Below are 25,566 nucleotides of genomic sequence, written 5' to 3'. Positions count from 1 at the left end.
CCGCCATGTGGCGGGTGCGCTGGGATAAGGAGGCTGCCACCTGGCCTCTCATCAGCTGAGGCTGCTTAACTGCATTCCCTTGGCTCAGATTTTTCAGCAGCTTGTGGACAGCACAGACAGTTGCAATTTTTGTGTCTGGCTAGAGAGTATGCATTCCGTGGGATACGAGATATCATGGTTGCCCATATGAGCCTATCATGTATCACCATCTGGATAAGGGGATCTTTCGGATTACTAAATCACCAAATTTCTTCAATAAATTAATACAAATATATATATATATATATATATATATATATATATATATATATATATATATATATATACTTTGGCGGTTAATATTGTGTGCGGTGATACGAGACCAAAGTGAATTTTCACAAGGTAAAGACAATTGGATCTTTAATTCTCCACAAAACAATCACTGTGCTGCCAGTCTGTTACATTCTGATGAAAAGATAAATATGTTGGATGAGGTTTGTACCTGTATGTTCTACAGGTAACCCATTTGATCCAAACAAAAAGGAAGCACAGTGTATCCGCCAAGACTACATATTGTAGTTAATAAACTTCAGCCCGCTCCAGAAGTACACATTTTACATAACAAAATGGGTGGCTTTCTTGTCTCCTCTCATTTACCTGATAGACAAAAGGTTATAGTTAGTTAAGGTGATAATACAATTTACTAAAAACGGACCAGATTCTGATACTTATGCATGGCACTGTTGTTTAATCAGATCTGAAGACCACTAATACAAGAAATTCCCATGAAAAACTATGACAGTGCAATGCCTCCAAAAAAAGAGATATCAGAACTTGGTATGGAGTATCTTTGCAAATTAGAGGCACAAACACTTTGGTGTGTTTGCTTTATGCCTAAGGTTGCCCTGCCAAACATTGGATGGCTAGCCAATTTATTTTTTTCAGATTTTGCTTCCCCATTTGTTGGCCAACATTGGCTAAAAATTGATCTGGAATTGGCAAAGGAGCATTGGCATGCCAAAATGTTGGTAACTGTCCAAAAATAGATTAAAAAAATCATGGGCAAACAATGTATACGGTATGCTTTGGTCACAAAATCCAAACATTACCCTTCGGGACATGTAATCAACCATTCAGACTGTGACAGGTTGATGGATTTTGTTGGAAATTGGCGGCACGGGAGGATGTCAAGATCATTTGGTCTATCTGTAGTATGTACGGAGTTATGGAGGATGAGAAATTATATGATTTTTTGGAGGAAGATTTTGTCAGATTTTATAACTCTAGTATATATAGGATTAAGCCAATGATGTGGTGATGTGAAAAATTACTGAAGAATACAAAGACAATGTTGGTGGCAGTGATAAGCTAAAATACTAGTAGAACCTGAATCATCTGAACAGACTTCATTGAGGCATGTTGCCTTCGAAGTGTGGATTTGCGGGTTGATATGTTCTGGTAGTTTTCCTTTTCTTGTCATCTTTGTTTCTGCCGATGGGTTTCTTGATACAAACTATTTGGTTTGTTTTAGTCATCGAACTTGAGTTCTGCCTGATGTAGCTTCTAGTTTCTCCTGTTTAAGCTTGATGGCTAAGCTGATGTCCACAGTTTCTAATTACACTTGTGCGTTTGTGTATTTCCAAACCCCTGGAAATGACACTAAACATTTCTATGTATATTTGTTTGACAGGGCTGGCAGAAATATAACAAAAAAAAAGGTATGGAGCACTGATCAATTTCACCAGTTCCTATTATGTAAGCATCTTATGGAACATGTACAAAATGTTACAAACTGAATCTTGCTAACATGCCTGTACACTTCAAGTACAGAAAATTTTGTGTAACCTACGGTGAAGGTAAAAACTAAAGAGCTTTGCTGCAGTACAGTCGAAATTGCCAAGCTGAAATATGGGGTTACCATAATTTTGATATTTGTGTGAGAATCGATGCAAAGCTTTCACAATAGAACCGTATTTCATTGATTTCAACGAGCCCATATGCCTGCACACACAACAAAAAATAATATTTCAGTAGTAAAATAAAATAAGTAACTTCAGTAATGTGCAATAAGCATAAACCAGTGAGCGCACATGATCCCCTCACCCTCAGGTGGAATGATTTTTGAATGTGATTTGAGCATGGAAACTAGTGAGAATTGTATAAATGGAAGAAAAACTTACATAATCTCTGTGAAACGTAATCTCCATGCAGGAAATCCTAAATGACATCTAACAGGACCGTACACAAGAAGAAGATCAGGTTCTGGCCCACCACTACCTAACGAAAAGATTGGAACAGTAAGTGTTCTTCCAGAATTGCAATGTACAAATTCCTAACTGAGAAATGAATATGGTAAAATGCAATAACTGGGAGGAGATAATTTTTCCAAACTTACCTACTTCTCTCAGTGCACAAACCATGTCAGCTTCTGTAAATGCATTGTCAAGTTTATTATGCCCATGAGTGTTGCGATTGCAGAAGTCTGAGCACAGTAAGTTTGCTGCTTTAGCAATGCCTTCCTTGCCATCAGAACCAGAAAGACACTCTATAGCCATCCCCCCATGTGCACTAAGATCCTACAGGCTCACATGAATGACATAATAGTTATAAGAGTGATAAATATACTAATCAAAGAACAGACAAAGATTACCATAGTCCATATCTTAGACAGCAAATGGGCCAACAGAATTCTGCATTAAGCAACTTACTAAATTAGTTCTTGAGTTCTCATCTCTTGGGGTTTTGATACCAGGTTTAAGCCATTCCTTCAGTACTCCTGTAGAGCATTGTCGAATGGTCAGACATATCTCTCTGCACCGTTGATTGTGCAATAGTCAGTGCGAGGAAACTGAGAAGTAACAGGAAACATGGTACTCATCTTGGCTTTTTTATGTTATACCAAAATGATCTAATATGTTTGGAGACATGTTTCCTTTCCTTTTTAGTTGGATGTTAAAAAGGTTCCAGGTTTAGTTATTTTCTCCTTTCAGTATCTGATGCACAACTCAAATTGTCCAAAGTAGTTTCATGCACAACAACAACAACAAAGCTGTTATGGCGCTGCTAGAAGGAGGGCGCGAGAGGGCCCGCTGGGGGCCTTTTGCCCACGGCCGGGCAAGATGGAAGGGATTTCCTTCTTAATTCTTGCTTGATTAGATTGATACATCTCCTCCTCTTATATAGAGAGGTTTACTTGACTCCCCAGCAAAGCTTACTTGACCCCTAAGCAAGTGACCCTTATCTCTAATTAACCCTAAGACTAACGGGCTATACCGCCAGCCCAGGCCCATTAGGCCCATTACGGACTCTAACACTACACCCCATCTGGGGAGTCAAAAGGGCCCCCGGCCGGCCCTCTTGCGCCCTCCTTCTAGCAGCCACATAACAATCTAGTGTTAGAGTACATAATGGGCCTAATGGGCCTGGGCTGGCAGTCGTTAGTCTTAGGGTTAATTAGAGATAAGGGTCGCTTGCTTAGGGGTCATGTAAGCCTTGCTTGGGAGTCAAGTAAACCTCTCTATATAAAGAGAGGAGATGTATCAATCTAATCAAGCAAGAATTAAGAAGGAAATCCCTTCCCTCTTGCCCGGCCGTGAGCAAAAGGCCCCCGGCCGGCCCTCTCGCGCCCTCCTTCTAGCAGCGCCATAACAATTTGGTATCAGCTAGCTTCGGTTCGATCATGTCTTCACCGCTGCCGAACCCGTCTCTTCTGCTGCCGGTGCCGGGATCCTCCATCGCACCCGCCCCCGCCGTCCTCACTCCGGAGGAGGTGTCCGGGACGCTGCGGGACCTAACCCAGGCGGTTCAGGAGATCCGCCTGTTCTTGGCCGGGTCCTACGGGCTGCGCCGCCCATCGCCGCCACCGCGCTCGCTGGGCCGCTGCAGCCTGCAGCTGCCATCCACCGCCACCACTGCCCCGCCCTGGTTGTAGTGGCAGTCGCCGCTCCTGGCGGCCTCAGCCGCGCCCGGCGCTTCGCCACAGCAGCCGCCGCTACTGCCCCAGGGCGTCCCGCCGCGCTCGCCGGGCCGCTGCAGCTGCCATCCACCGCCACCACCGCCCCGCCCTGGCTGCAGTGGCAGCCGCCGCTCCTGGCGGCCTCCGCTGCGCCCGGCGCTCTGCTACAGCAGCCATCGCCGGTCAGCTCCAGCCTCACATCGACCGCGCCGGCGGGAGTCCTGATCCACCAGATCAAGTTCCCGCCGTTGCCATCACCGCTTTCCCAGGATGTCCCCATCCGACAGATCAAGTTTCCGCCGTCGCCGTCACCGCTTCCGGCTTGGATCACTACCCGCCACGTGTCGGCGGCGGTGAGGCTGCAGGCTGCTGCGCGTCGGCGTGTGCGGGAGATGCGTGGTCTGCAGCTGCCGCTCCTCCAAATTGCCCTTCGCTGCGCAAAGGACCTTGATCTCGTCCGCAGCGTCGGGGATCTTGGGCATGCGGTTTCCCCCACAAGCGGCGGGCATGTTGTTTTTCCCGCGGGCAGCGACCTCAAAGTCTGCGACATCGGCGGTTGGGGGGGGGGGGGGGGCGCACCCCTCCTCGTCATTCTCCATCGCAAGCCCTCCACTCTTCCCTGTGCGATGCAGACCAACAGCCGTCCGGCGGGGAGAAGACAGTGTGTCATCGACAGGAGCACACCACGTAGCACCACTGCATTCCGTCGCCGGCTGCCACGACGGCGCCTCTGCTGGTCGCTCTTGCGACCACTTCCAGGTGGCCATACACATGCACTCCTTTTGTTCAGGTGGTGTCCATGGGATCTAGGTGGCTGTACACGTGCATGTCCATGTGCGGATGGTGTCCACTTTTTGTTAAGGGGTCCAAAATAAAGCGTCCCAATCCATTTCAGGTTGAGAGTAATAAAACAAGCCAAGATGAGTAATAAAACAAGCCAAGATGTAAAAGGCTTGTTTTTAGGCTGCAGCTTGAGGACAAACTGCATGTCCAGGTAGGGTGTAGTGTTAGAGTACGTAATGGGCCTAATGGGCCTGAGCTAGCAGTATAGCCCGTTAGTCTTAGGGTTAATTAGAGATAAGGGTCGCTTGCTTAGGGGTCAAGTAAGCTTTGCTTGGGAGTCAAGTAAACCTCTCTATATAAAGAGAGGAGATGTATCAATCTAATCAAGCAAGAATTAAGAAGGAAATCCCTTCCCTCTTGCCCGGCCGTGGGCCCGGCCCTCTCGCGCCCTCCTTCTAGCAGCGCCATAACAAAAGCCTTCCAATTTCAAACAAGTTGGGGTAGGTTAGAGTTGAAACCCATAAGATCTCGAAACTGAGTCATGGTTCTGGCACGTGGATGGCTAATTTTCACGTAGCCCTGTCCATAACTAATTCTTTGGTAATATTTCAGCCCTTCAAGTCTCTCTTAACGGACTCCTTCATGTCAAGTTTGGTCTACCCCGACCTCTCTTGACATTATTAGCATGCTTTATCCTTCCGCTATGTGGCGGTGCTTCTGGAGGTCTACGTGGTATATACCCAAACCATCTCAAACGATGTTGGATAAGTTTCTCTTCGATTGGTGCTACCCCAACTCTATGACGTATATCAACATTCTGAATCCGATCCTTTCTTGTGTGGCCAAACATCCATCTCAGCATGCACATCTCTGCTACACCGAACTGTTGGTCATGCCGCCTTTTAGTTGGCCCACAGTTTGCGCCGTACAACACCACGGGTCGAATCGCCGTCCTATAGAACCTGCCTTTTAGTTTTTGTAGCACTCTCTTGTCACATAGGACACCTGAAGTTTGGCGTCATTTCATCCATCCAAGTTTGATTCGATGGCTCACATCTTCATCAATATCACCATCCTTCTTTAACATAGACCCCGATAATGGAAAGGTGTCCTTATAACGTACCATGTGCCCATCAAGGCTAACCTCCTCCTCCTCGTGCCTAGTGGTACTGAAACTGCACCTCATGTACTCAGTTTTAGTTCTACTAAGCCTAATATTCAGTTCCAAAGCCTGTGATGCGGAGCATCCCAAGGTCATCCCCATGGACCTACCTACGTCCCCTACGACGCCACTTGGGCCAATGACAAGAGCCCGAGCGAAGGCTATCGAAGATAAGGTGAACTCTCTCCTCTCCGAACTTACACTTTCTATGCATGAGACATGGCTACTACCTAAGTCCGAGTTGTTGTGCATGATTAGGTACCAAAAGGACCCTTCCGGAGATGCACATGAAGATGTACAAGTCCCCAAGTTCACAGATGAAGAGGAACGCCGAGAGAAGAAGAAGGCAGCTCCAGAACCCGGACATCCGGCCCCAAGCCCGGACATCCGGCCGCTGAAGACTTCGACCACAACAGCCTACCAGCCGCCGCGCATCTACAGGCCCCAGACATCCGGCCCCAGCCTGGACATCCGGCTCGGCCCGGAAATCCGGCCTCGAGCCCGGATATCCGGACACCACCTTCCCGAGAGCGACATGGCCAGCTTCACCAGCCCGGACATCCGGCCTCCACAGCCCGGACATCCGGCCCTCCGCGAACGCCCAGCCATCCGGCCCCGCGTGAAAGCCCGGACATCCGGCCCGACGCCCGGACGTCCGGCCTCCCTGTCTGCGCATAGTGAAGGGCCAAGGCCCATGTACCCCTTCTACCCCCCTAGACTATATATACTCCACCTCGTCCAACTTTCTAGGGTTAGCAAAGGATTAGCTCATATTTCGTGTGAGAGCTTTGCTCATCCACTTGGTTACCTTCTCCTCGGAGATTCGAGCCTCCACCGGAGAAGATCCCCCAAGCGGATTCAAGACCCCTTTTTAAGAAAGAACTCAAGACCTCCTTTGGAGAAGAACCGGCTACCGTGTACCGTCCGTTGTTGACTTTGGATCTTGTATCTCCTATCGTGTTTCGAGGATCTAGCACTTGTGTAATCATTCTTGTTGGTTTGAGTGTCTTTCTTGTGTTTTCCCCGTGTTTACCCTCGTTTCCCTCCTCATGTTCCTCGTGTTCATCGCGGGATCCGCTCCTTTCGTGAAAGATCGGCCGATTAGGGTTCCTACCCTACATCATCTTGGTATCAAGAGCCACGTTGATCACGATTTCAGAGCCTCCCCGTTGTGTTGCTAGCCTAGTTTTGTTGATTTTGTCCCTAATTCAAAAATTCCCCCACAAAAATAGCCCCAATTTTTTTTTGTGATTTGCTGGTGTGATGAAGTTTTGTTGAATTTGATCCACGGATTTCGTGTGTTGCAGGTAGATCTAGCTTTCCATCCACTTTTCCCCTGATTTCTGAATTTATTCAGAAGTAATTCGTCGAGATCGTGCACCCTTTTCTTATTTATCCGAAAAATACTAAAAAATATTATAAAGTGCAGCCGGATAGATCCAATCTATTCTTGAAATAGACAACTCGCACACACTCCCTTTCCAAAAATCCATAAATTTCTCTAAATTTTGCCTGTATTTGACCTCTCCTCGCGTCGATCTTCGAATCCATCCACAGATCCAGAGCCCGGACATCCGGCCCGACAAGCCCGGACATCTGGCACCCCGGACATCCGGCCCCTGACAGCACCACTTCCTTTCCACCGCCCGTTTTCCGTCCATTTTTCGCCAAATTTTGTTCCGGTGCCCACATATACTTCCGCATACCTCCACCACTTCTGCATAGCACCACCATATACCACATACATAACCACCGCTTACCAACTCCAACTCCGACAATTTTGGTCCAATTTTGCTTTGAGAATTTGAGTTGCGGTACCGTGTCCTACTTGTGTTTCGGCTATTTAGGTACGGTTCGACATCAACATCACCGCCGCACATCTTCGCCACGGACGCGTCATCAACAACGACCACCTCGTCTACATCTTGGTATTCGTGCCACCATTTTGACACCATACCGTCCACAAGAAACGGTAACCTCATCTTGGTATTGGACATATCACTCTTGCCATTACATTGATAGCCATCATAGCCTTACTCCTTTGCGTTGCTTACCCATCGAGACTAGCCATTGAGTATTGCCGGCAATGAGACTTGTGCACATTAGTGATCATACTTCCCATAGCATACATACATCATTGTTGCATATCTTGGTATCATCTCTTGTGTCACAAGGTTGTCATCGCATACACAATTGCTATCTTGGTTCGTCAAGCATTGCATGAGAAAAGAGCTCAAACATCAAAGAGCCAAACAAGCTTTTAAGCAAAAGGGAAAGATAAGCAAAGAGCTTTTAAGCAAGAACCATAGCATCATACAACATTAAGATTGTCATATTCGATCATCTTGGATCATCGCATAGAAACACCTTGCATAGAGCATACTTGGGATAGAAGTCGTTGCATTTTTGCTTAGTAGGTTGTGCACAAGTCTTTGTATACGCCTATTGTGCAATCGTGCTAGCGTCTCTCTAATGTTGTGCAACGAGAGCATTTTTGTGTACTCCACATTTTGGCTCACCCTTGGTTGCACGACCCCACTTATCTCTTTGCGTGTGTGTTTCCGTGTACCTTATATTGCTTGGTCTACTTGTTGCATTGCAATCTTGCGAATCTTTTCCAACATTATTGAAGCTCACTTACAATTGTATCAAAATTTGTGCCACCATCCTAACCAAGCTCCACCATAAGCTTTTACTTGTGTAGGTGTGAGAAACCGACAAGAATTGGTATCAATTGTGCTATTTCCTTGTTCACATTGGAGTGATCATTGATCCACTTTCAACTTCGGTCAAGGTACATTTGGTATTCGTTCTTCTCTTTCTACCACTCACTTTCTTCTCTTGGAATGATGGATAGGCCAAGTACTTCTACCAACCCACTCTTCATTGAGCACGACGACATGAACTCCTACGTCACCAAGAGTCACCTCTTTGATGCACAACGTGCTTTGCATCAAGAGCAACAAGCAATGAGTGAACGCATCGACAACCTCGCCGCCAACTTGCGACTCTCCGAGCAACGTACAAGGGACTACTTCGACCACAAGCTCGACGATCACAAGCAAGAGAATGACGCAAGAATGGACGAGATTCACGCTTTGTTGCTCAACCGCTCTTCTTCCACTTCGTCCTCTACAAGGAGCCGTTCAAGTCGACACTCCGACTTCACCCTCTCCGGCTCAAGTACACCGACATCGAACACTCTACGCCGTGCCGCGCGCAACGATCGTCAAGCAAGCCTCAATCCTCTACGCGACACCAACTCTCAAGAGCGCCGACAACGTCAAACCCAAGAGGCTTTTGCGCTAGCACGAGAAAGACAACGACAACACCAACATGAAGAGGAAGAGCGCACACGTCTACACCAAGATGCACAAGATGCCAAGGCACAACGCCAAGAACAACAACTCCGTGAAGCTCAAGCACTTGAGGCACAACAAGCCCCTCCAAGATTCAAGTTGAGCCGTAGCCAACCGAGGCCGACAAGCTCGTGAACATGAAGAAGCACTTCGCGAAGAAATTCAAGAACGAAGATTTCAAGCTCGCGTGCATCGTCAAGTTCCTCAAGTTCCTCCTCGAGCTCGACAAGCTCCTCCACAAGCTCGCCAAGAACATCACGTTCATCAAGAGCATGACGACAATGGAAATCCTCCACGACAAGAGCAACATGAGGTTGACAACCCTCCTCACCAAGAGCGACACGAGCTTGACAATCATCAACAACATGGGCGTCATCATCCCCGACCCCAACACAATGAAGAGCAATGCTACGGCAAGCTCAAGTTCACCATTCCCAAGTTCAACGGAAGCAACGATCACGAAGAGTATCTTTCATGGGCATTGAAGGTCGACAAAATTTTCCGTTTGCACAACTATGACGAAGGGAAGAAGATCGCAATGGCATCCCTTGAGTTTCAAGACTATGTCCACATTTGGTGGGAACAAGTTATCGACCGCCGAGAGGCAAGAGGTGAACCACCCATCACTACTTGGGCACAAATGAAGGATGTCATGAGAGCACGCTTCGTGCCTACCTACTACAACCGCGACCTCTTCAAGAAACTCCAACTACTCAAGCAAGGAACCAAGAGCATTGAAGAATACTACAAGGAGATGGAGATTGCCATGATACGAGCCAATGTCACGAAAGATGATGAGCAAACAATGGCACGTTTCTTGAATGGACTCAACCATCCTATCAAGAAGATCGCCGACTTCCAACCATACTCGAACCTCATCAAGCTAGTGCATCAAGCTACAAAAGCGGAACGTCAAGTGCAAGACGATTTCAAGTATGCCAAGTTCTCATCCAAGTCCTACGGCTTCTCCAACACCCAAGCTTCAACGACTCCAACACCGTCTACCAAGCCTTCTACTAGCAACATCGACAAGTCGAGTTCCAAGAAAGCTTCGTCAACTTCAAGTCATCCTCCTACTACAAGCAACTTCCCGAGAGCTTCATCATCATCAACCCCCACCGATGAGACCGTCAAGACAAGTTCCTTCAAATGCTTCACATGCGGAGGCCGAGGCCACAAGTCCTATGAGTGCACCAACAAGCGGACCATGATCCTCAACGACGACGGCACCTACGACTCGATGAGTGAAGGCGAAATGGATGCTCTTGAGCAAGTCGCCATGCACCGGCAAGTGAACGATGAAGAGGAACAAGTCTTTTGCGATGAAGATTCAAGTCCCGCTCTTGTTGTCTCCAAGGTCTTGACTCTCCAACATCACCAAGAAGAAGACCAAAGATGCCATATCTTTCACACCAAGGCCGGCATCAATGGACACTCCGTCAAGGTCATCATCGATGGAGGGAGTTGTCATAACCTCGCAAGTGAAGAACTTTGCTCCAAGCTCCAATTGCCCAAGACGAAGCACCCCCATCCATACAAAGTGCAATGGCTTAACGACTCCGACACTATCCAAGTCGAGCATCGAGTACAAGTCTCCTTCAAAATTGGCGCCTACGAAGACACCTTAGAGTGCGACATCGTTCCAATGACCGTTTGCCACCTTCTCCTTGGACGCCCATGGCAATTTGATAGAGGAGTCATCCACAACGGCCGAACGAACCACTACATCTTCAAGATGAAGGGCAAGGAGTACGTACTTCGTCCCATGTCTCCAAGCCAAGTTGTCGCCGACAAGCAAGCCACCCATCATGGAGATAATAGTGACAGAGCGAGCCACCAAAAAGAGAGAGAGCGCCACAAGCCCAAATCGAGCGCCTCCACGATGAGTGAAAAGAAGAACTTAGTCCTATTTGCCACCAAAAGTGAGATAAGAGGAGTGTGTGAGAACCCATCTAGTGTCCTACACTACGTCCTTTTGTGCAAGGACAATGCACCACAAGCTAACACCTCTCACACTCTTCCTCTAGTGTTGTCTTCTCTTTTGCAGACAGAGCACCATGATAAATCTGAAGAGCCTCTTCATAAGCCATTACCTTCTCATCATAAGCACGATCAGCAGTCTCATCAGCAAGCTTAGCCGCATCCTTGGCGGCCTGATTAGCATCCGGAGCAAGAACTAGTGGAGTCGGCGGAGTAAGGGCCACCGGAGGAACTGGACGTGGCAGACAACAGACCTCGCCAGAAAGAACACCCCAGAGACGGATGCCACGCATGTGAATGCGCATAAAGCCAGTGAACTCGGTGTAGTTAGTACCATCGAAAATCACCGGACAGCGAGGGACAGCAACATAGCCCGATGCAGCAGACATATCTTTTTTTTAGCAGAGATCCAAAATCAGCAGAATCCGACGAGAGCAGCAGAGGCGAGACCACCAGCTTCCAATCGGCAACAGGACGGGATCGAGGGAGCAGCAGGCAGTCGATCCAGACCAAGGGGCGGCTGGGAGCTGGAGGCAGCGGCGGGATCCAGCAGGGGCCTATGCGAGTCGGGACAAGGGCGAGCTCGAGCGGGAGCGTCCTTCTCGATCGGGGAGGGGCTGCGAGCGATCCTTATAGGATCGAGAACGGGAGAGGAGGCCCGATCCGATCCAGGACGGGATCCGAGCGGGACAAGGAGATCGAGGCTGCGGCCTCTATCAGGAGGAGAGGCGGATCAATCGCACGAGTTGCAGCGTGCAAAAAAGTTGACCTAGCTCTAATACCATGTTAGGAATATGCAACTTGTATTCCCATGAGGCCATAGGCCGATATATATACATGTACAGATGTGAAACATATGCAGGAAACCCCTTATACAACGGGATAAATACAAAGGGGTACATGACTTATAATATAACTCTAACAAACGCAAGAGAAGCGCCCCATAACTTACTTTAGTGAGAAACTCTCCGGCGCGCAACTCAATCACCCCATCTATGACAAAGAGCTATATGCTTTAGTCCGCGTTTTGCATGAATGGGAACACTATCTTCACCCTCATGAATTTATCATTCATACCGATCATGAAACGCTCAAATATCTTAAGGGCCAAACCAAGTTGAACAAGCGTCATGCTAAATGGAGTGAATTTATTGAGTCTTTTTCTTATGTCATCAAGTACATTAAAGGTAAGGAAAACATTGTGGCGGATGCCCTTTCCCGCATATGCATGCTTGTTACTCAACTTGAATTGGATGTCATTGGCTTTGAGCATATAAAAGACTTGTATGAGCATGATCCTACTTTTCCTACTCCTTATGCCAAGTGTTTGACGCACACCTCTTGGGAACGCTATTACATCAAAGATGGATATCTTATGAGAGCTAACAAGCTTTGCATCCCCGAGTCTTCTCTTCGTTTGTTGCTTTTGCGGGAATCTCATGGAAGAGGCTTAATGGGACATTTTGGACGAGACAAGATGTTTGCGACGCTCTCAAAGAACTACTATTGGCCCAAGATGTTTCGTGACGTCAACCGCTTCACCAACCGATGCTCTACATGCCGCAAAGCTAAGTCTAAAGCTCAATCCCATGGCCTTTACATGCCTCTACCAATTCCATACCAACCATGGGAAGATATTAGCATGGATTTTGTACTTGGATTACCTAGGGCTCGCAATGGAAAGGATTCGGTATTTGTCGTTGTGGACCGTTTCTCAAAGATGGCACATTTCATTCCTTGCAACAAGATAGATGATGCTTCACATATTGCAAACCTCTTTTGTAGGGAAATATTGCGTCTACACGGAGTGCCAAAGACGATCGTCTCGGACCACGACGTCAAGTTCCTAAGCTACTTTTGGAAGACCCTATGCGCCAAGCTCGGAATCAAGCTACTCTTCTCCATGGCTTACCATCCGCAAACCGACGGCCAAACGGATGTGACAAACCGCACACTCTCCGCTCTACTTCGAGTACTCATCAAGAAGAACATCAAGGAGTGGGAGGAGTGCCTACCTATCGCCGAGTTCGCCTACAACCGCGCAAGACACTCAACAACCGGCAAGTCCCCCTTCGAGGTCGTCTACGGATTCAACCCTTTGTCCCCATTGGACATTCTCCCTCTACCACTCCAAGAGCGCATCAATTTGGACGCAAGTGCACGTGTGACTCATCTCAAGAAGGTGCATGAAGATACAAGACATACTATCGAGCGCCAAGTACAACGACTTGCGACCAAGCTCAACATCAACAAGCACCCCATGATCTTCAACATTGGTGATCTCTTGTGGCTACACCTTCGCAAGGACCGCTTTCCCCAAGAACGCAAGTCCAAACTTCGACCACGAGTGGACGGACCCTTCAAGGTGCTTGCACGCTACAACGACAATGCTTACAAGATCGACCTCCCCCGCGACAAGTACAACATGAGCGATATCTTCAATGTCAAGGACCTCTCGCCCTTCCATGGTGATGAAGAATTTGATCCGAGGACGGATCTTCCCCAAGAGAGGGGAGATGATGTGGAGCATCCCAAGGTCATCCCCATGGACCTACCTACATCCCCTACGACACCACTTGGGCCAATGACAAGAGCCCGAGCGAAGGCTATCGAAGATAAGGTGAACTCTCTCCTCTCCGAACTTCCACTTTCTATGCATGAGACATGGCTACTACCTAAGTCCGAGTTGTTGTGCATGATTACGTACCAAGAGGACCCTCCCGAAGATGCACATGAAGATGTACAAGTCCCCAAATTCACGGATGAAAAGGAACGCCGAGAGAAGAAGGCAGCTCCAGGACCCGGACATCCGGCCCCAAGCCCGGACATCCGGCCGCTGGAGACTTCGACCACAACAGCCTACCAGCCGCCGCGCATCTACAGGCCCCGGACATCTGGCCCAGCCCGGAAATCCGGCCTCGAGCCCGGATATCCGGACACCACCTTCCCGAGAGCGACATGGCCAGCTTCACCAGCCCGGACATCCGGCCTCCACAGCCCGGACATCCGGCCCTCCGCGAACGCCCGGACATCCGGCCTCGCCAGCCCGGACATCCGGCCCCGCGTGAAAGCCCGGACATCCGGCCCGACGCCCGGACGTCCGGCCTCCCTGTCTGCGCACAGTAAAGGGCCGAGACCCGTGTACCCCTTCTACCCCCTAGACTATATATACTCCACCTCGTCCAACTTTCTAGGGTTAGCAAAGGATTAGCTCATATTTCGTGTGAGAGCTTTGCTCATCCACTTGGTTACCTTCTCCTCGGATATTTCGAGCCTCCACCGAAGAAGATCCCCCAAGCGGATTCAATACCCCTTTTTAGGGAAGAACTCAAGACCTCCTTTGGAGAAGAACCGGCTACCGTGTACCGTCCGTTGTTGACTTTGGATCTTGTATCTCCTATCGAGTTTCGAGGATCTAGCACTTGTGTAATCATTCTTGTTGGTTTGAGTGTCTCTCTTGTGTTTTCCCCGTGTTTACCTTCGTTTCCCTCCTCCTGTTCCTCGTGTTCATCGCGGGATCCGCTCCTTTCGTGAAAGATCGGCAGATTAGGGTTCCTACCCTACATCAGCTTGTCTCCAACTTTCTATTAATCCTCGTCCCACTATCAGCGACTAGCACCACCTCATCCACAAAGAGCATACACCATGGGATATCTCCTTATATATCCCTTGTGACCTCAGCAAAGCAAAAAAGATACGGGCTCAAAGCTGACCCTTGGTGCAGTCATGTTCTGATTGGAAAGTCATCAGTGTCTCCATCACTTATTCGAACACTTGTCACAACATTATCGTACATGTCCTTGACGAGGAATGTAATTTGTGTTTCTTCAAGGCCCACCACATGGCATTCTGCGGTATCTTATCACAAGCCTTCTCCAAGTCAATGAACACCATATGAGGTCCTTCTTTTGCTACCTCTATCTCTCCATAAATTGTCGTACCAAGAAAATAACTTCCATGGTCGACCTCCCAGGCATGAAACCAAACTGATTTTTTGTCACGCTTGTTATTCTTCTTAAATGGTGCTCAATGACACTCTCCCCCATAGCTTCATTGTATGGCTCATTAGCTTAATTCCACAATAATTAGTACAACTTTGAACTTTTCTCTTATTCTTGAAGATTGGTACTAATGTACTCTTCACCATTCTTCGGGCATCTTGTTTGTTCGAAAATGAGGTTGAAAGGCTTAGTTAGCCATATTGTCACTATGTCTCCAAGGCATCTCCGCACCTCAACTGGGATACAATTAGGACCCGCCGCCTCACCTTACTTCATCCTTTTTAAAGCCTCGCTGACCTCAGACTCTTGGATTCGTTGCACAAAATGTCTATTGGTATGATCAAAGGAGTTGTCCGGCTCAATGACAGAGTTCTTATTCTCTCCATTGAACAATTTGTTAAAAGTACTCTCTTCATTTATTCTTGATCTCCTCGTCCTTCACCAGGAGTCGATTTGCTCCATCCTTGATGCATTTGACTTGGTTGACATCTCTCATCTTCCTACCTCGGATCTTGGCCATCTTATAGATTTCCCTTTCGCCTTCCCTCATGTTTAAACGCTGGTAGAGGTCCTTATACGCTTCACCCCTTGCTTCGCTCACAGCTTACTTTGCAGTCTTCTTTGCCACCATATACTTCTCTATGTTGTCCGGACTCCTATCCAAGTATAGGCGTCTGAAATAGTCTTTCTTCTCCTTAATAGCCTTCTGGAAATCATTGTTCCACCATCAAGTGTCTTTAGCTTCGCTTTGACTTCACATATTGTTTGCATCATCTCCTTTCTCCCAAGAGCCCTCCTTAATAAACTTCTCCTTGAAAGCCTGAGTTGCCTCCCTCTTGAGCTTCCATCACTTTGTTCCAGCGATTTTGGAGCGCTTACCTTGCTGGACACATACCCGGAAGAGGAAGTCCGCTACGAGAAGTTTATGTTGAGGGACGACACTCTCTCCATGTATCACCTTACAATCTAGGCAAGCACGTTTGTCTTCTCTGCTCGAGAGGACAGAATCAATATTGCTAGTGTTAACCACTACTAAAAGTCAGTAGATGGGATTCCCTCTTTTTAAAGAGGGTCTTGCTACGATCATGACGTAAGCTAAAACAAAGTTTAAGACATCCTCTCCTTGATTCCTGCTGCCATAACCAAAGCCCCCGTGCACCCCTTCAAAAGCTGTGTTAGATGTACCCACATGGCCATTGAGGTCTCCTCGTATGAAGAGCTTCTCGCCAATAGGCCCACTCCTAACCATGTCCTCCAGTCCTTCCCAAAACTCCCTCTTGGTGCTCTCATTGTCTTCTGGGGCATACGCGCTGATAACATTGAGAACTAAGTCCCCAACGACCAGATTGACCAAGATAACCTAGTCCCCTTGCCTCTTGACGTCCACCACTCCAGACTTGAGGCTCTTGTTGATCAAGATGCCTACTCCATACTTGTTTGTAGTTGTCCCCGTGTACCACAACTTGAAGCCGATATCCTCCACCTCCTTCGCCTTATGTCCCTTCCATTCGGTTTCTTGGACACAAAGGATATCAATGCCTCTCCCCACCGTTGTATCAACAAACTCCTGTAACTTACCGGTCAGAGACCCTATGTTCCAGCGACCTAAGCGGATCCTACTTGGCTCGGCTAGCTTTCTTACCCTTCGCACTCGTTGAATCAAATGCGAAGACCCTTGCTCATTTTACACTACACCCGAGCATCGATGTAGAGCGCCACTAGGGATGTAACGACCTGATCCTTGCTCACTTATCACCGTATCCAGATCAAGGTACGGCGCGCCACCAAGGGAGTGACCGTCTGGCCCTTACCCATTTAACACCACACCCGGGTCCCGATATGGCACGTCGCTAAGACGGTTATGCCCCAAAGATGTACTTTTGGGTTTCATCTCCATCAGAATGGTTGAGTTTTTATGTTGGCTCGCCAAGCCTATCACAACACTCTTCCTTTACCTGGGCAACATAGGCGAAGTTTCAAAGTAGTTTCATGCAAAATACATAAAATTTGAAGGCTGTTTTTCCCACGGCGCGGATTTATGGAAGATGACTTGAAGGGAAAACTGTTAAAATAAAGCAGGACGCACAGTTATTAATACCGCATATTGTTAGTAAACTTGTTTTTTCTTGTTCTTTTCTCGCCGTCAAAGCCTCAAAGGCAAGCACTCTGCCACATTATATTGAGAAAGAAAGAGTTCTATGCTCAGGTAAGGATAGGCCAAGAAGACTTGAAAAGAATAAGATCATATGTACTCAAACAAGTAAGCATGTAAAGCAAATGTTCATAAGCACACCTTCAATGTCATAGAGAACTACATACTTAACGCCAATAGTTGATAACCACCGTAAAAGTTGCTTGATCTTCAAAACATTATTTGCTTCTCTGCTATCTACTACAACGCCCACGTAATTAAGTCTTTCAAAATGAAGATCTCGGTACTTGGGCAGCAGCCCAGACGAAATAAGATAACATTCTAGATTATCACTCAGATGCGACCACAAATCAAAGAGGCTGACCAACAGGTGGACGAGGTGCCATAGCAGGCCCAAGATGAGCTCTACAATCGTGGATGGCCAAGATATCTGCATTTGGCCAACCATAAAAGTACCATACACACTTCCCTGAAAATTCAACACGAAATTACTGACATCAGTAGTTGCCTCCTGTAACTTTACCAGATGAAGGTTACGAAATAGCATGATATTAACATACATTAACATATCCGATGCATTCAATGCTAGAAAAAAAACACATGGCTGATGCACTCAGTTTGACAATGGACCTGCCATGTTCCAGAGAGAGCCAAGACTCCTTAACGGGAGCCACGAAAATTATGACGCCTAAGAATGCCTAAGAATGGCACGGCAGCACAGCTACGATTAGACAAGTAAACAAGTTTTAAAGCTTACTATCATCCCCGTGCCCTTAAATGGTGCCGCAATGCAATGGCGTGATGTGACAGGGGCAGATCTAGAGTGTGCGCCTGCACGCCCCAGAATTTGTGGAGGCCAGTGGGGTTTAAACTGAATCACTGGATGAGAAAAGGCTCATACCTCAACCAATATCCAAGATCACGGACCGGGTGAGAACAGCGGGAATCGATGTACGAGGCTTGGGTGGTCAGGTACTCAGGGGTGCCCTAGATTGGGGCATCAGTCCCGGAAGGAGAGATTGGGAACTACAGTGCTCACAGCGAAGAAAAGAAGTAGGGTCCGTCACCAGATCAATCCGAGCCCGGGGCCGGGCAAACCTCCACCCCCAAGCCAGTCCTGTAGAGCGAATGAGAAGGAGAACTGAGAGAGACGGTGCCGTCAGAGCCTAGTTGCCGGCGGCGGCGCGAGGAGAGGTGGGAGGAAGAAAGAAAGAGGGAAAGTCACTTCAATTTCGCCTGCCTGAGTTCAGAGTTCAGACTCCCAGCTCGTTGATAGCTTGACAAAGCTCGATAATAACTACTGTACACAGTAGTCTATTAAAGAAGGAAAATGTTTGCCTTCAGCCGGCCGATCCCGTGGGAGCATCCTTCGTCTACTTCTTGTGACACATGTCTTGTGTGGGAGTATGGGTCCATCTAGTTCTTTTTTCTAATGGTTATGCGTTATGCGTGTGTGAGAAATCAAAATGTTTTCTGCAACGTCTATGTTGCAAGAATTTCTTTCGCAACGACTTTCATGTTGCAAAAAAGTGAAAAAATGCAACATCACCAGCGAAAGTTGCCCGTGTCCGACCATGCCGCCGCATGCCGATGAATTTCTGCTGCAACGACACAGTTGCAAAATGGCGACGACAACGAGGACGGTGTTGCTGCGACATCATTTTTTTGTTATAATTTTTTTGTGCAACAACATCCATGTTGCATAAGTCATTTTCACAACATTATCTATGTTGCAAAAAAAGTGAAGACGGGTTTTCTTTGCAACACAATCTCTGTTACAAATGTTTCTGCAACATGAGCTATGTTGCAAAAAAAATGAAACACAACCTTTGTTGCAATGGTGAGGAAGGACTGAGTCGTTGGATTGTGTCGGACCTAGTGGCTGCTGAGGCGGCCGATCTTTTAAAAAGATCAGCCGGCCGATGCGTTAAAGAAAGGGCAATCTTAACTGGCCTACGTCAGCCAGGAGCCAAGAGCCAGCGAACGCCCATCATACCACAAGTTCCATGCGGGTGCCACATCAGACTGCCGGAGCAGTTCGCTCGAACATGGCCACAAGCAAACTGCTTCCGCACCTACCCCCGCACGAAAAAGTGCAGTTAACCCCCCACCCCCAATTCATTCCATTAGTCAGTTTCATTCCCCACCCACCTATCTTCTCCCTTCCTCACCGCTCCCTCTCATCGCAGCGATTCCGGTGAGCGGGCGACGCTTTTCCCACCAAGCCCAGCCGCTCGTCGACGGTGAGGGCTTCATCCACCACGGGCGACATTATTGCCGGCCATTGAGGTACGTGTTCTAGATCACTGGTTGTCGCGGGCGAGTGTTTTGTGCCCTATGGTTGTTTGCTTGAGGTAGTTGCGATGGTGTCCATGGCGGAAGCGGATGTGCCCATGGCGGAAGAGGCGGCTGGAGTAGTTAGAGTTGTCGCTAGGTAACGATGAGAAGGGATAGAGAAGGTGGCGTGGTGGGCTTGCTATCGGGGCTAGGGTTTGAGCACTCACATCCCATGTGGTCTGCCGGGTTGCGCCAGACGTGTGTGGTGCGGCAGCAGCGGCCGCGGTTGCCATTACTTCGACATCGGCGACGGGTGGTGTTCTGTGGTGCCGTATTTGCCTTTGGTTTTGGGGGTGGCAGTTTTGGGTGATTTTTTGTCGTAGATCTGTTTTGGTTGACCAGTTTGGTGCCTTTTGTGTAGTTTAGTGTGTAGGGATTTGATGGTGGAAAATGCCATGTGTGTTTGTTGAGGGTATGCGGGGGTTGAGGGGGAAATGCCATATGATTCTGTTTATAGTTGGATTTTTATAGTTTGGTGAAAAATATCATGTTTGTCCTTTTTTGTGTAGTTTAGTGTGGGGATTTGACGGTGGAAACTTCCATATGTGTTAGTTGAGGATATGTGTGGGGTTGAGGGGGAAATGCATGTGATTTTATAGTTTGGTGAAAAATGTCATGTACGTCCTTATAGTGGGTCTTTTTAGGGTGGTTAGGTGCATGTGTGTATAGATGTTTTTGTTGTTTGCGGGGAGGTGAGGGGAACTGCCATGTGTGTGTGTTGTAGATGATGTTTTTTGGGATGAAATTTGTCATGTGATTTACAAGAGGGATTATTTTGGGGGGAATGTCATATGTGTTGTAGATGGTTGTTGGGTAGAGAGAAAATGCCATGTGTGCTTTTGTAGATGGTATTTTTTTTGTATTATAACTGCTTTGTGGTTGATTTGGGGTGTTGTTTCTCAGGAGAAATGACATGTGTGTATTTAGAGTGTGTCTACTTTTCAGGGGGTCATAGTTGTTTATGATCTTCTTATGGGAACTGCCTTTTTTGTTTCTAGATGGTGGCAATTTTAGATTAAAACTGCCATGTGGTTTATTTTGGGATTGTTCTTTTGGGGGAAAATGTCATGTGTGCCCTTAGAGTGGGTCTTTTAGGGGGGATATGCGTGCACAGAGTTTTTTTTTATATTTGAGGGAAACTACCGTGTGTGTGTAGATGGTGGTTCATTTTTGGATGCAAAGTGCCATGTGGTTATATAGTCAGATTTTATTCGGGGGGAAATGCCATGTGTGTCCTTAGATTGGTTCTTTTTAGGGGGAATAGGTGACATGTGTGTACCCATCTTGTTTAAATTATTTTTTGTGTATGTGTCCACCTGCCTGACGTGGTCCTTTGTTGTTGTTGTCCATATTTTCTTTTCAGGTTTTCGATTTTGTAAGATGGTCGGAGAGGATTTGAACAATGGTGTTGATGATTGCATGGATATCTCAGGTAGATTGCATTGTGGCGTCAATAATCCCCCAAACGAGGTATTCCTTATTTCCCAACAACGGAGATCATCAAATTTCCTGTCGTCCGTTAACACTATATTTCTCACTTTGTCGCCACTAAATGTCTTTTTTTTGTATGTGTTACATGTTGATGGCATTTATACCCCTTCTTGAGTTGCATTTTCACACCTTAATGGCATTGGTAGTTTTACATGGTTGTTTGCATGTTTTATGCTAGGATCACTTTTTATATTTTGATGGTAGTTTTTTTACTATAGTTTGCATGGAATTTAAACCTTTTGTTGATGATGGCATTTGTAATGGTAGTTAAATGGCAGCATATATGTTTTAATCGTGTACTGGTTGGCATTTTCACATCATAGTGCCATTAGTAGCTTTTTTGATGGCATTCTTAAAACGTCATTGCTACCATCACAATTCTTGATGGTGGTTTACGACTACTCTGTGCCAATCTTTCTTGGCATTTTTGTATACTGGCACGATCGTATCATAAGTTTTTTATGGCGGTTGTAGTTGCATGGTTTGACCATACCATCAAAGCCGTTTTCACGACAGACAAGAAGTCAGATGGATCCTTTGGAAAGTTAGATGTTACTTCATTTTTGGTTGTGCCATTTTTTTCACTTACCTCCTTGGGGGCATTTTTTGGCATACCCACTCCCTCCTGGATGGCATCTTTCATATTTGTTAGATGGCATTTTCTTCATACCTTGAGTGACATTTTTTATGTAGAATAAATGATATTTTTATTTTTGTCAATATGACAAATATATATATATATATATATATATATATATTTGTGTGTGTGTGTGTTTAGATGGCATTTTGGTTTTCTTACACATGTTGGGTTGCTTTTTTCATTTTTTTATGGATGGTTTTGTGTTCACACCTTGGATGGCATTTTTTGTTACACATTAGTTGGCATTTTTTATTTTTGTCATCATGGCAAGGTTTTCATGTTTAGATGGCATTTTCATATATGCTAGATCGCATTTTCATATATGTTGGATAGCATTTTTCATATTTGTTGGCTGGCATCTTTTCATACCTTGGATGGCATTTTCTTTAATCTACATGGCATTTTTCCAATAGATGGCATTTTTGTTTATGCAATGTTTTGGTGTTAATTATGTGTCATTTTTGTTGCAGTTTGCCTCAAAGCATGCTATCAACCTCAGTCTTTTTGGCGGTGCGGCAAATTTCAACAAGTGGATGGATGTGAATGTGAGCCCATCTTTCCCTCCTCGGGTAAGTTTCTTTGGGTTTTTTTCTATTGCCATGAATTTTTTCTATTGGTGTTATCATGACCAACATGTTTTTTCGACATATGAAATTGTGAGCTACACGGAACTAGATGCGTCGTGCTATGCTGAGTGTCATCCTTCTTTCTTCCTTGGTTGTTTTTGCAGACCAGGAGTAAAGTCAAAAATCTCATTGGTGAGTTTGCGTCTGGCATGAGCTCCAGACTTCGAAGCAGTTCCTGGAGGATAGTGTGAAGGGTACCCTCAATAAGTACAAGCGGAAGATTTGATTATTGGGAGATTTTGCTCTTACATTCTTTTTTACAAGGGAATGTAAGGTACTGCTCGCTTTCTTCATATCTTTTTACTGCACTTTTATCGTCATTGTACCTCATGTAGTTGAAACATAGTGTTCTTTTTATGTGTGCCATTTTATTAGCCATAACTTTGATTTGTAATGACTAATTTAGTGTGTCCTACACATTTTCTAGAGTGTGATAGTAATGGGACATTAATGTGTGTTAGTAATGGTATAGATGTTTTCGGTGCATCTCTTTTTTTCCTTCGATGTTATGTTTGTTTGTTTTTTGCGGGAGATGAGATGTTTGTTTATCTATGCATTGTTTCGTATTTAGATTATATAGTGGCAGTCTGTGCCCAAGTATCCACAACTGCTCAAACATAAAGCGCCACAGTTTGTTTGCTGAAAAATGCCACACCCCAACTCGACAAAACTTGCATTCTTTAGGTGGTTTTACATTTTTTGCCTTTTTTCATTTCACGTTGTTTTGCAAAACCATGTAATAATGAAGCGAATTTTGCATATACATCCATGGCAGTTTCATTGGCACTGGTATGCGTCGGTGCTATACACACGGTTTTTAACCCCTTTCCGCGATGGCATTTGGAACCGTCGCCAAGTGAGTGTGGGTGATAGGGGGTCCTTCCCACACGACTCAGAAACCGCCGGGGATATGGAGCCATGATCCAGAGTCCTTGCAAAGTGTAATCGTGTGTGATGCAACACAAACTAAATTCTTTCGCACGTGTGGGATCGGTGATTAAACGCTTCTAATGACACACTGAAACCAAACGGTGTGTCATAATGAACCGTTTGGAAACAGTATGTAAGGCACATGGGCCAAAATATGAACTATGTGCGATACGTGCCCCCATCGCACACGAGTTTTCTGCAGAACCCGTCTGCCATGCAATATTCCATCGCACACGTTTCCCAACAATTACCATGTGCGATAATATTCTATCACAAACGATTCAGGAGCCCCTTTGCACACATACAAGTTCCGCAGACCATTTGTGATTTATTGTGTATCACCGACGGTTGCGGCAAGAGTGATGTGTGCTTTTCGTTTGGGATCCCACATGTTTCCTGAAAAAATTATGACCGGGATTGTATTTTACATTGGGAACGGTTTACTCTGAGCTCTCATGTGTGATATCGTGATATCACAAACGGTTTCGGAGACCCTACGCACACGTAGTAGCGCTGTAAATCGTTTGTGATCTGCTGTGTATCACCGACGGTTCCGCTATGATTGACTCATTTAGTTCAACCATGCGCAGAGCAATTGCCAGGTTAAAACAAAAATATCTCATTTTGAATCGGCATGCAAAAAGTAAATTCACCGCAATATTCAATTGAACAAATAGTGTCCACAGGAAGAACATTCATCAGATTTCGCAACAATTGTAATTGAACATATGTAGCTAAATTCCAATGATTTGTCCACACATATATGCATTACATAATTAGCCATAGTGTACGAAATACGATGACCTCATCAGATGGAAAAAATGGATCCATGCGTATATGTTTAGCATCTAACTCTTACTCAATGTTTCAGGAGAACGCATGCTGAAATCTTCATCATCACCAGTGAGATTGATGTAGTGATTCAGGAAGAAGTCGCTGATAAATCTCCAAACCATCAGCAATTCACCAGTGGGAGTGATTCAGGGGTCCTCGGTTCTAAGATGAGCTGCAGTATTTTTAAGATCAAAATGTGCCATATGAGTGGAGTAGAAGATATTAATTAAGATAGACTTACTGGTACTAATTCACGGGGATCTTCACAACTATCAGCAGATTTACAGATGGAGATCATGTGTGTGCAAACATAGTATCCACAAAGGTTGGTCCCTGCTTGTTGCTGGGGACACTGATTTTTTTTATCCAGAATTAGTCATGTATTTGTCCTATTAGGAACAACCTAACTTGTGTTAGATGTATTTTTTTTCTTTGGACAGAAATAGAAAGATGTTTATTTAGAAGTTTGAACATTTGACTAGCGTAGGAAAAGGTATTTGCAGACTATTGGATAAATTTTCTGAAAATAACGGATTTCGGTGTGTTGCTGGAGAAACAATCTCATGCTGCAGAGGTAGTTCCCTCTTGAACAGGTTCCCTGGTTTAGCTTTCCACAATGCGAGCACACTTCAAATGAAGATGAATTTTGATAATATCAATTATTGAACCAGATATAAATGCAAATTAATTTCCACATCATAGAATTCAATACCTATCCATGAATTGCTGAATATGCGTCAGATCCTGAGCGTTTGTTGACTCTCTGAGAGAATCCATGTAGTAAACTACGTTTTTGTTTGGAACAATGAATACCAATATCCAATGATTGCTACATATTAATAAAGTCATGAACTTATGAATTATGTCAAAATTTGAAAGACAATCAGTGTATGCATGGTTGTTTACTTGACTTTCGTTCATGATATGGCCAGAGAAATGATTCTGCATGGGACGTGTTTTCGAAGATACAGACAACCATTTTAATGGCCCAGTCCCGTAGGTCCTTACCATCTAATGTTGTGCCATTTGCTAATGCATGATCTATGAAATACACACTCTCCCTTTTTCTTCTCTGCGTGTTCAATCCCCTGAGAGGAATAAAATGCAGTTAGCTGTTTATCATTTACAACCTTGTATGGAGAAGTTGATCAGAGTTTGTTAAGTACTTACAAAATCAGGCATCTAATAAGAATGGCATCGAGCTCGTTGAAGTTGAAGAATAGATGTAAGTCCTCAAAACTCACATTGATGGAACCAGCATCGTGTCAGAAATGATCTCTGTTGTAGTGGACTAGTAGACCATGATGATCTACTAACATTTGATCCATGCAATATTC

The 25,566-nt window shown here is 45.9% G+C and overlaps 1 protein-coding gene and 1 long non-coding RNA gene across 6 annotated transcripts; one reads left to right on the top strand and one right to left on the bottom strand.

The window, feature by feature from the left end:
* Positions 1-382: 382 nt before the first annotated feature.
* On the bottom strand, positions 383-18,713 carry LOC125512177 (uncharacterized). 3 transcript variants are annotated; one of them, XM_048677258.2, is made up of 7 exons: positions 18,273-18,710; positions 17,513-17,840; positions 2,688-2,755; positions 2,375-2,555; positions 2,160-2,256; positions 1,898-1,980; positions 383-636 (listed from the first exon to the last, which is right to left on the bottom strand). In XM_048677258.2, the coding sequence occupies exons 2-7, from the start codon at positions 17,817-17,819 to the stop codon at positions 629-631; spliced, it is 744 nt and encodes a 247-aa protein (XP_048533215.1). In that variant the 5' UTR covers positions 17,820-17,840; positions 18,273-18,710; the 3' UTR covers positions 383-628. The 3 variants fall into 3 exon arrangements, with proteins under 3 accessions (XP_048533215.1, XP_087383370.1, XP_048533213.1); XM_087527244.1 differs by lacking the exon at positions 383-636 and having other exon boundaries at positions 658-1,980; positions 18,273-18,488; positions 18,597-18,713; XM_048677256.2 differs by lacking the exon at positions 383-636 and having other exon boundaries at positions 658-1,980; positions 18,273-18,712.
* Positions 18,714-19,463: 750 nt separating this feature from the next.
* Positions 19,464-24,738, top strand: LOC125512179 (uncharacterized). 3 transcript variants are annotated; one of them, XR_015607748.1, is made up of 5 exons: positions 19,464-19,660; positions 21,072-21,178; positions 22,310-22,408; positions 22,570-22,739; positions 24,267-24,738. It is a non-coding gene; the product is annotated as an uncharacterized LOC125512179 (long non-coding RNA). The 3 variants fall into 3 exon arrangements; XR_015607749.1 differs by lacking the exon at positions 24,267-24,738 and adding an exon at positions 23,241-23,255; XR_007285238.2 differs by lacking the exon at positions 24,267-24,738 and having other exon boundaries at positions 22,570-22,951.
* Positions 24,739-25,566: the final 828 nt, after the last annotated feature.

The sequence above is a fragment of the Triticum urartu genome, chromosome 6A (assembly GCF_056163025.1).
Source record: "Triticum urartu cultivar PI428250 chromosome 6A, HENAU_Tu73, whole genome shotgun sequence".
In the NCBI taxonomy this organism is placed as follows: Eukaryota; Viridiplantae; Streptophyta; class Magnoliopsida; order Poales; family Poaceae; genus Triticum; species Triticum urartu.
This window is presented reverse-complemented; position numbering and strand designations above follow the sequence as displayed.

Coding starts and splice junctions, on each gene's coding strand:
- LOC125512177 (XM_087527244.1), bottom strand. CDS start 17,819: ATGGTTGGCCAAATGCAGATATCTTGGCCATCCACGATTGTAGAGCTC. Junction 2,257..2,374: donor TTGTGCACTGAGAGAAGTAG/GTAAGTTTGGAA, acceptor TCTTTTCGTTAG/GTAGTGGTGGGCCAGAACCT. Junction 1,981..2,159: donor TTACGTTTCACAGAGATTAT/GTAAGTTTTTCT, acceptor TTGTGTGTGCAG/GCATATGGGCTCGTTGAAAT.